The sequence below is a fragment of the Ursus maritimus genome, unplaced genomic scaffold, assembly GCF_017311325.1.
Source record: "Ursus maritimus isolate PB19 unplaced genomic scaffold, ASM1731132v1 scaffold_24, whole genome shotgun sequence".
NCBI lineage: Eukaryota > Metazoa > Chordata > Mammalia > Carnivora > Ursidae > Ursus > Ursus maritimus.
In genome coordinates this window covers 37510164-37520902 of record NW_024424897.1, presented here as the reverse complement: position 1 = coordinate 37520902, position 10739 = coordinate 37510164, and the positions used below count along the sequence as shown (strand labels likewise).

At 45.6% G+C, this 10739-nt stretch overlaps 1 protein-coding gene across 1 annotated transcript; it reads left to right on the top strand.

Annotated features, from left to right (window-relative positions):
* The first annotated feature begins 7494 nt into the window (after positions 1-7494).
* On the top strand, positions 7495-10009 carry LOC103667271 (C-C motif chemokine 7). The gene is made up of 3 exons (XM_008695392.2): positions 7495-7997; positions 8751-8868; positions 9480-10009. The coding sequence occupies exons 1-3, from the start codon at positions 7922-7924 to the stop codon at positions 9583-9585; spliced, it is 300 nt and encodes a 99-aa protein (XP_008693614.1). The 5' UTR covers positions 7495-7921; the 3' UTR covers positions 9586-10009.
* Positions 10010-10739: the final 730 nt, after the last annotated feature.

Genomic DNA, 10739 nt, shown 5'->3' with positions numbered 1-10739 from the left:
CTTTTGGTGTTTTCTTGAAGGGAATTCAAAAGCTGGCATAATCTTGGCGATGAGGGAGGAGTATGGTTGCAGAGGGTGGGCTCGTGTTGGGAGGAGTGACAATGTGAATTGGCTCTGGTCTTTTCCACTGGGTAGGCTCATCTGAGTGCCTATAGAAGAATCTTCAGGGCAGGACCCAGTCAGGCATTCCAGCCCTTCCACTCCAGTCCCCGAGACGAACTGCCCAGATCCCAGCTACCCTTGTCACCTGTTCATCAACACCTCGATCTCCTTTCTCACAGCCCTTGACCCCTGCCCTCAATCTCTCCCATAATCTAAATGCTAATACCCCCTAACTCGGATACTTGCCCCCAACGTCTCCCCCTCCAAGAAACCCTCCAACTTAGAGTAATATAGGCACTGCAAACTTTGGGAAATCAAGGAGAGATTAAATGATCATTGATAAGATGGTTAGATTGAGATTTTATAAAGAAGATAGGACTTCAATTTATCCCTGAATGCATGAGATTTTTCTAGAAAAAGATACAGTATCATTTAGAAGAGAAGAAAGAACTCTGTTTGCCTCTCTCTCTTTCCCTCTCTCTCAAAAATAAATAAATAAATAAAATCTTACAAACGGGGGGGGGGGTTGCCTGAGTGGCTCAGTCGGTTGAGCGTTGTCCAACTGTTGATTTAGCTCTGATAATGATCTCAGAATTACAAGATGGAGACCCGCCTTGGCTCTGTGCTCAGCGTGAGTCTGTTTTGTCCCTCTCCCTCTGCTCTTCCCCCCCACCTCCCATTCATGCTTACATGCGCTCTCTCTCTTTCAAATCAATAAATAAAATCTTAGGAGAGGAGAAAGAAGAGTGGAAGCAAGTACCTAAAGGTAGAAAGGATGATGGCGTGTACATAAAAAAGGGTGAAAACCAATCAGATGGGAGCTGGGGTCCTGTCTGTGTCAAGGAATGGGGAAGTTTGGAAAAGAAGGTGGAGTAAAGGGTTCTGAATGTCAGTGTGGTAAGTCAGTACTCAACCTCATAGGTTAAAAGGAGATGTTGAAAATGCCTGGGCCAATGAGGAAGGATACACCATGTTCAGAGGGTCAGAAGTGAGTTTGATGTCACTTACTGGCTTCATACAAGCCTGGAGAAGTATGGACAAGGGAGAGGCTACTGCCATGACCCAGGCAAGAGATGATGAGTGCCTGAGTATGGAGCCCAAGAAGCAGCTTTGGAGAGGAATGAACTAGGTAGAGTGAAATGCTGGCATTGTAGATGGAGGAGAAGGAGCTGTGACCTAAGACATAGAAGTCCCTTCTACAACCCACATTCTAAGGAGACAGTTCCCCTGAAATGAGAATGTACTTCTCTCCACCACTATCCCCATTTCAATCCAAGGAGCTTGGGATCATCCATTTATATGGATGGGCCTCTTTTTCCTGAATGTCCACCCAAGGTCTACACTCGCTTGCATGGCATTTGACCTCCCTATGAGGTATTTAATCCACCTAGACACAGACAGCCCTTCCACTGAAGAAAGCAGATATCTTGCCCTAATTTTTTAAAGATTTTATTTATTTATTTGAGAGAGAAGCAATGCATGGCACACAAGCAGGGGAGGAGGGAGTGCTGGCAGAGGGAGAGGGAGAAGCAGACTCCCCACTGAGCAGGGAGCCCCTACGTGGGGCTCTATCCCAGGACCCTGAGATCATGACCTGAGCCAAAGGCAGACGCTTAACCAACTGAGCCACCCAGGTGCCCCAATATCTTCTCCTATTGAATAAATTCCACATGGTAAATGTGCAGATTCCTCAGGCCAATCTGGTGGGGAGATGGCTGCTGTATCAGGCTAGACCAGGCAGTGCCTTTGGCAGCTGGGGAAAACCCTGGCTGGCAGGAACACTCCAGTTCTAATCCCACTGGCAATGACTCACTCTGTCATTCAGGGCAGATTGAGTATTCCATCAGCAAAATGGGATGATAATGTGTTACAAATAGGAACTCTGCAGAATCTAGGTTCTAGGATCGGGGGAGGGGCATGTCTTGGAAAAAGTCCAGGGTCCCTGGTTCAGGCTGAGGGATTCCATCAAAGCTCCAGGTAACACTCCCCAGAGCGCCCTGATACATCAGTCAGCAGACAATTTACTGGCTGCTTTCTATGGAAATCACTGACCCACATGCCATGTCCAACAACCCTCCCTGCCTCTCCTCTACTCCTCCAGTCTGCAGCCTCGTTTGCTAACCAGGACTAAATCCCTAGTTGCAGCAGATGCCAGGAGGCAGAGGGAATGGAGTGCAAGCAAATGGTACACCCCCAAACAATTACTGAGCATCAGACCCTCTAAGGCCAGGCAGATTTGAGGTGGAGGGTCTGGAAGGAGGTGAGACCAAGAGAGGGTCAATCCGTGGGCTCAAGCCCAAAAGTAATCTGCTTACATTCCCTTTTCAAGCCACATCTATTCATTTTCAGGAAATCTTCAATCCATTTTTTTTTTCTCCAGCTAAGCATGTGAGTCCTTGCTCTTTGCATGATGAAACGATGAGCATGAAGCATTGGCAAGAAGCCCTGGTTGAAGAAGGAATGCCAAGTGTGGTGTATTCATTTCCTGTAGCTGCCAACAGTCTGTTCCAGGAAATCTATGCTTTTTCTAGCATACTCAAAATCCTTCCTGTCTCTGCTGGATTCCAGAGCTGTTTCTACATCTTTTTAGTATTTGTTTTAACAGTACCCCACTTTCAGATATTAAAGTCTCTATTAGTTTCTTATTGCTACCATAACAATTTATCATAAACTTAATGGCTTAAAACAATGCAAATATATGACCTTCTAGTTCTAGTGTTCAGAGTTTAAATGAGTCAGCAAGGCTGCATTCCTCCTGGAGGCTGTGGGGGAGAATCTGTTTCCTCGCCTTTTCTACCTTTCGAGGCCACCTGCACTCCTTAGCTCATGGCCCCTTTCTCCATCCACTGTCGTTTTGAAGTGGGAGGGGTGGAGCTACAAAGGATCAAAGTTCTCATACGATTGAAATTAGGATGGCATTTGTCTGAACTAGGTTGTTATACATGATAATGGTAATCTTCAGAGCAACCACTAAGAAAATAACTAAAAAATGCATAATGAAAGGAAAAAAGGAATAAAATGATACACAATAATCTGGTGCTATCTATGAATCACAAAATAGTAATAGAAAGAGGACTGAAGTCAGTAAGATGGCCAAATAAGATGTCCCTTGTTCATATCTCCCCTAAACAACAACAGTTTTGCACCTGTCCATGGGCAAAAGTACCTTTGGGGGGCTGTGGGATCTGGCACCATACGCCAAGGAAGGAGTCACCTACCCACCCATGGGGCCCCAAGCATACAGATATCAGTCCTGGCTGTGGAAACTGCAGGGGCCTCTCTTGGCTGTGGTCTGGGAGCCCCGTGGAGAACACCATCTTAGACAATCACCTACAGATAAGAGAGCATCTATGGAAGTCCACGTTTTTAGTGGAGAAGTTTAGCACACTGTTGGAACAACAACAACAACAACAACAACAACAACAACAAAATCAAGTCTGAATGCATTGAAGAGGGCTTCCCCAGCTCCTCAGCTAAGTGGAAGGTGCCAAAGAGATCCATTTGTCTCCTGCCTCATCCAAAGTACTGACTCATTGAGCTGCATGACTGAGGGAGTGAAGAAGAGCTGGCAGAGCAGCAGATAAGACTTTGAAGGCATTCAAGGGACATGGATCCTACTAACTGCACCACAGACTCCGTCAAGAAGCCCGCCCACAAGCCACTGGAGACGTCTCACGGTGGATCCCCCTAAATGGCCCCTGGGCACCCAGCACTCCATGAGCCTCACCCAAACACCCCCAACCTGTGGCTATCTCGCTCTGAGTGCTCCTGACCAGGGCAAGAGCAAGCTTTGGTAGACAGCTAGTGGGCAGGCACAGAAAGCCACCTGCAGCTGTGATCCAGGGAGAGACCACGAACATGAGCTTTATCTCGGCCCTTGAGGGAGGAAGGCAGACTGTCAGCACTCGGCCTGGTGTGTTGCAGGATCGAGAGAAGGCATGCAAGCTTAAGAATTCTGTCACAAGGGGAAGCAAGAAGCATAGAACGGACATATATATAGAAATTCTGAGAAAGCCTCAAAATCACTAGCAGGGCTGATGGAAGGAAGTTATCCCCCAAAGTCAGTGAGTAAAAACTAGAGGAGGTGACTACTACTTCTACTTCAAATTCAAAGAAGCAAAAGAAGACTTCGAGGAACATGAAAAATCAAGGAAACATGACACCACCAAAGGATCACAATAAAATTCCAGTAACCCCGAAGACATGGAGATCCAAGACTTAATCTGAAAAAGAATTTAAAATAGCCATTTTAAGGAAGCTCGATGAGCTACAAGAAAACAGAGAAAGACCTTTCATCAAAATCAGGAAAACAAAACATGAACAAAATGAGAAGTTTAATAAAGAGGGAAGAATCATTAAAAAGAAGTTCTGGAGCTGAAGATACGATGAAGGAAATGAAAAACACAATAGACATCATCAACAGCAGAGTGGACCAAGGAGGAGAAAGAATTTGTGAAGAAGCCTAGTCAGAGAAATTAGTCAGAGAAGAACAAAGAAAAAAGAATGAAGAATGCTGAAGAAAGCCTATATGATCTATGGGATATCATCAAAAGAAACAATCTGAATTATTGGCGTCCCAAAAGGACAGAGAGGGAGAAGGGGGCAGAAAGCTTATTTAAAGAAGTAATGTCTGAGAACTTCCCAAATACGGGGGGATGATTTCAATATTCAAGTTCATGAAATTCATAGGTCCTCAAACAAACTCAACTGTAAAAGCCCTTCTCCAAAGACATATTGGAATAAAACTGTCAAAAACCAAAGACAAAAAGAATCTTAACAGCAGAAAGAGAAAAGAAACTTATAACTTACAAAGGAGCCCCTGAAAGGTAATCAGGGGATTTATCAGCAGAATCTTTACAGTAGGGCGAGAATGGGATGGCATAATCAAACCACTGAGAGAGGAAAACTGCCAACTCAAACACTACCTGGCAAAGTTTTGCTACAGAATTGAAGGAAATCTGAAGACTTTCCAAGACAAACAAAATCCGAGAGATTTCATTACCACTAGACCTGCCTTTCAAGAAATGCTGAAAGGAGTTTTTCAAGCTGAAAGGAAAGGATGCTAATTAGTAACATGAAAACATATACATCACGCTAGGAAAGCTAAGGAAACAGTCAAATTCAGAACACTCTAATACTATAATAGGATACATATATATATATTTTTAAAGATTTTATTTATTTATTTGACAGAGAGAGAGACAGCCAGCGAGAGAGGGAACACAGGCAGGGGGGAGTGGGAGAGGAAGAAGCAGGCTCCCAGCAGAGGAGCCCAATGTGGGGCTCGATCCCAGGACTCTGGGATCACGCCTTGAGCTGAAGGCAGACGCTTAACGACTGAGCCACCCAAGCGCCCCTATAATAGGATACTATATTAAACACTTTCCTATCAAGGTTAAAGGACAAAAGTATTAAAAATAACTATAACTACAATACTTTGTTAATGGTTACACAATATACAAAGAGGTTAAGTTGTAACCTAAACATGAAAGGAGGGATAAAAGGGTGAAGTTTTTGCATGGGGTCCAAGTTAAGCAATAGGCATAGAACAGACTGTTGTATCTGTAAGATGTATTATGTGAGCCTCATGGTAGCCTCAAAGCAAACATCTACAAGAGATACACAAAAGATAAAGAGAAAGGAATCAAAGCATACCGTTATGGAAAATCATCAATTCACAATGGAAGGCAGCAAGAGAGGGAGAAAGGAACAAGGGAACTACAAAATAGAAAACAGTATTTTTATATTTTTTAATATTTATTATATATTTAATTTATAGCATAAATAAATATATTTATTATATATTTAATTTATAGCATTAGCCAGTACTCACCAACTGTGAATGGATTACATTCTCCAGCAGAGGCATAGCGTGGTTGAATAGATTAAAAAAAAAAAAAAGACCCAACTATAAGCTTCCTATAGGAGACTCAATTCAACCTGAAGGACACACACAGGCTCACAATGAAGGGATGGAAAAGGCATTCCATGCAAATGAAAACCAAAAGAGAACAGGAGTGGAGCACCTGGGTGGCTCAGTCCTTTAAGCGTCTGCCTTTGGCTTGGGTCATGATCCTGGTGTCCTGGGATCGAGCCCCGCATCGGGCTCCCCGTTCAGCGGGGAGTCTGTTTCTCCCTCTCCCTCTATTCAGCAACACCCCTCCCCCCGGCTCGTGCTCTCTCTCACTCTCTCTCTCAAATAAATAAATAAAATCTTAAAAGCACACACACACAAAACAAAAGAGAACAGGAGTAGCTATACTTATAGCGACAAAACAGACGTTAAGCCAGAAACTGTAAGAGACAAAGAAGAAAAAAGAAAGATCTCAAATTAAAAAACCCTAATTTTATACCTCAAAGAAACAGAAAGAGGGCAATCTCAGCCCAAAGTTAGCAGAAGGGAGGAAATAATGAAGATCAGAGCGGAAATAAAGCCTGAAAGACAGTAGAAAAGATGGACAAAGCCAAGGGCCTCTCATCAAGCCCCTTTTTCATGAATACCGTCAGCAAGTGGCTGATGAGCTCGTAGTCCGTGCGTGTGGAGAGCGGGGCAGCTGGAGGTGGGCAAACAGACCACTGGTTTTCAAAACCTAGTCTTTGGATCCTTGAGCTACGTGCAAGGGGAAGGGACGTGAAGACTCCTGTTTCTGCGTCGGTCGGAGCAGGCCCACTTTGATTTTGTTCATAAATGTGGCTTCCCCTCCGTTGTTTTACTTAGAATGACATTTTCCTAGATAATCAGATATTTTAAAACCCACAGCATTCCATGATCTTACTATGTGCCCTGTAGCCTGTGGAACAGAGAGTGGTTTAAAAACATGTCTGCAAATTCTCTTATGCTCCTTGAATTAAGAGCTGTGGTCTGTGTTCTCTTACTTTGCACCTGGGAGCCTTAAGCGGTCCTGTAAAATATTCATATCCAGCTCTGCAGAGGGACCTCTGGAGAGATGGGGGTGAGGGGGGAGAAGATTCCATCTGATCTAACCCTCAGCTGTTTAAGACCTTCCAGCTCAGACACCATTCAACTGCAAAGATGTAAAACAAAAACAAAAACAAAAACAAAACAAAACAAAAAAACCCTGAGCAAGAACTGCCTGGCTGACACTAGTCAAGTCCCATATCCAAAAGCCAAATCAATCATTGCCATTGCTCTAAGTCACTGAGTTCAGAGGGGTTGTCACACAGAAGCTGATGACTAGAATAGACACTACAATTTCAGGTATTATTCTAAGTATCCTGAAGCCTATTTTTCTGCTAATGTTCTATTATTGTATTCTTTGGGTTTTAGAAAAGCCAGCAGGATTTAAAGCAGTAAAGGATTGTTTTCGTCCATTTTAAAGCCCAGCCAAAGTTTTACTGCCTTTCTGGAACCTGGCGTCCTAGAGATGCTATCTGAAAGGAAAATTGGGGAAATCCCCTACATCTCTTTGATTTAGTAACCCTACTTCCTTTCTTTTTCTACATAACGTGTTTCATTTCAAAAAAGCAGAACGCTTAGTAAGAGTTCTAGATCACCCACTGCTCGGGCAGAGCTTGCACCTCATGCCAGCCCTGAATTCAGATGGAAGACGGGCCAGGGTCAATCATGCCTTCTCTCTGATTTACTAATATCGTCCCCAGGGCAGGGCAATGGCTCAGCAGATGTGCCATTCCACCCTGTGATTCATTCAGAACTGAGTCCTGCTTGTCACCCACTCACTTTCTTTCTATTCCTGTCTACTCCTATAAAAGGCAGGCAGAGCCACCAGAGGGGCAGAGAGGCTGAGACCAGCCCAGAAACCTCCAGCGGCCACACGCAAGCTCCCCGCTCCCTGCCAACATGAAGGTCTCCGCCACACTTCTCTGCCTGCTGCTCACAGCCGCCGCCTTCAGCCTCCAGGTGCTCGCCCAGCCAGGTAAGCCCCTCTCTCTTTCCCTTCGAAGCCCATCACCACATCTCCGGCTTCTCATGGGTCGCCGGGGCAGAAGGATCACCCACAGCCTCCTGTTAGTGACTGCTTTCCGAGATCAGGGAAGTCAGAGAAGGACGAGGACTGAGCCTCATCACAGGGTTGCTCCCGGGAACTCCAGCAGTGGACCCCAAATCCAATCCCCCCAGGACTGCAGCTTTACGATCACCCCCTCAGTGCAGTTCCTGCCCCTGCTCCTTGTAACAGTGTCTGGGGGAACTGGGGTGATCAAAAAGAGGGGGCCTCTGGTGGAGGGTGTGCAGGGTATTTCCAGATGTGGTGGAGGGGAAAGGAGGAGACCCCGCATCTGGCCTGTGTTTCATTCTGCCCAGCATCCAGAGACAGGGCTCCGCAGAGGCAGCGGGGATCTGGGAAACTCATCACCAGGCGTGGATTGCTTAGAGCCTAGAGGGGGACCCATAGCGGCGGTCCCCCTGACCTGAGGAATTGGACTATTCTATGAGCCCCTCCTAACAACACCCAGAGCTGTCACCAGTTCCTCTTCCCCTCTCAGTTAGCAGTGGTACCCTTCCATTGTACAGTCCGTGCCAGTGAGCCTGAGAGTTTCAGGACAGAGACCCAGGACTTAGGGGGGGCAGCTTCCCTTTCCTTTGACTCTCCTCCTTACTGTTCCCCACCTTAAAAATACAAAGTCCCAGCACACACCCTCAATAGCCTTTGTTGTTGTTGTTTGAACAGACGGGATTAGCATCTCCGCCACCTGCTGCTATCGATTTACCGCTAAGAAGATCCCGGAGCAGAAGGTGAAGAGCTACAGAAGAATCACCAGCAGCTATTGTCCCCGGGAAGCCGTGATGTGAGTAAGCCCATGACCACCCACACTCAACCACCCCCCCTTTTTTTTTAAGATTTTATCTATTTATTTGAGGCAGAGAGAGAGCACAAGCAGGGGGGAGGGGCAGCGGGAGAGAGAGAGAGAGAAGCACACTCCCTGCTGATCAGGGAGCCAGATGCAGGGCTTGATCCCAGGACCCTGAGATCATAACCTGAGCTGAAGGCAGATGCTTAATTGACTGAGCCACCTAGGCGCACCCAACCCTTGATCTTGAGTCCTGCTCCCAGGCAGTGGATAGGGTTATTATAAGACTGAGTTGGAATTTAACCACTAGATGCTTAGACCAGCTCTAATCCAATCCCAGAAATTTTTTATGGGAAAAGTGAATTCGAGAAAATAGAGACTTCCCGTTTCCAGCTCGCTGTCCAGATGTTGGTTCTGATGTCAGTTCCTTCGTCCAGGAGACAAGATGGTTCCACCCGGGCCAGCCAAAGTAGCTGCATCCCCTGAGGTTCCTTCCTTCCTCCTCTGTCACCCTAGGCTAAAGGGCCAGGCAGGTTTCCCATAGAATGGGTTACACTCCCTGGTTGAATCTTCAATATACTCCGTCTAACTGTCCTCTCTTCCCACAGCTTCAAGACCAAACTGGCCAAGGAGGTCTGTGCTGACCCCAAGCAGAAGTGGGTCCGGAATCTCATGGAGTACCTGGACAAGAAAACCCAAACCCCAAAGCTGTGAACACTCGGGCCCACAATGAAGCCAAGCCAGTACCCAGGAGACAATTAATTTATATTCCCTATCTTTTCCAACACACCTTCTGAGATTATTCTATTACAATGCTAAGGAATATGAGATTTGTGTAATAATGTGAATCATGGTTTTTCTTAAGTAATGCTTTATGTCCTCTAAGTTGTTAATTTTTTAATTTAATGTGTTCTGGAATTGGATGTGCTTTAAATGTAAACCCTTGGACACATCACATCACTTCAGCCCCCTGAAACCTGTAAGATGCTCCCTTTCTCTCTACCTCACTGTAGTATTGTAAAGATCCTTGCATGAATCAATGCAAATATACCTATATTTAATTTTTAAGAGGGGGATGTCCCTATAAAACCATACTATTATTATAGAACTGAATATTTTTATATGTACAACCCTTGAATTTTCACACAAAATATACTTTTGGATAAAACTTGACTTTGATGCCTTTTTAAAGGACAAGATAAAGCTGGTGGGAGTACCAGGGAGAGGAGGGCCGGTTTCCGAAGGTCGGGCTTGTGTTCCGGGGGAATGGGCATAGGATGGATTCTGGCTTGCTCCCAGGCTGGGCTCACCTGCATGGCAAGGAGAGCCTGGTTGGCTGGAGCCAGGTGTAGCCAGCTCTGCAGCTCTAGCTGACATCAGCTCCAGCCATTTGTCCAAATACCTTCTTCCTTTCCAAAATTATTTCCTTTCTCACCATCCCACACCCTACCCCATAGCCTCTTCCCTCAGCTGTTGTGTCAGTCTTGTGGCTGGCTGGTTTTCTTTCTTCTGACCCTTGAATTCAGAATAATACAAGTATCACCTGTATTGAGGAACCAGGGAGGGAATCAACAGATGACCTCAGAAGTTCCCTTCCACATCTGGGAACCACATGTCTTAAAGATTCCTATCTCTACAGGTTGAGGAAGCGCAAGGAGGGTAGGAGGAGGGTATGGAGGGTATGAGCAAGGAGGGTGTGGCAAGGCAGCATACTGGCAAACTCTTGATAACTTCAAGCTGAGCTTCTTAGAGAGAGAGAGTTTGCATCAAAACTCCAATAGAAGTTTCAAGGTGTCAGGAGAAATCAGACACTGTGGTGGCAAGTGGACAATTCATTGGTGACTATTCGCTGTCATCGTGGATGCTCA

What these genes read in the sequence shown, in the direction of transcription:
- LOC103667271 (XM_008695392.2), top strand. Translation starts at nt 7,922, where the DNA reads ATGAAGGTCTCCGCCACACTTCTCTGCCTGCTGCTCACAGCCGCCGCC. An exon ending in CCAGGTGCTCGCCCAGCCAG is followed by an intron (nt 7,998 to 8,750) that starts GTAAGCCCCTCT and finishes TTGTTTGAACAG; the next exon opens with ACGGGATTAGCATCTCCGCC. An exon ending in TGTCCCCGGGAAGCCGTGAT is followed by an intron (nt 8,869 to 9,479) that starts GTGAGTAAGCCC and finishes CTCTTCCCACAG; the next exon opens with CTTCAAGACCAAACTGGCCA.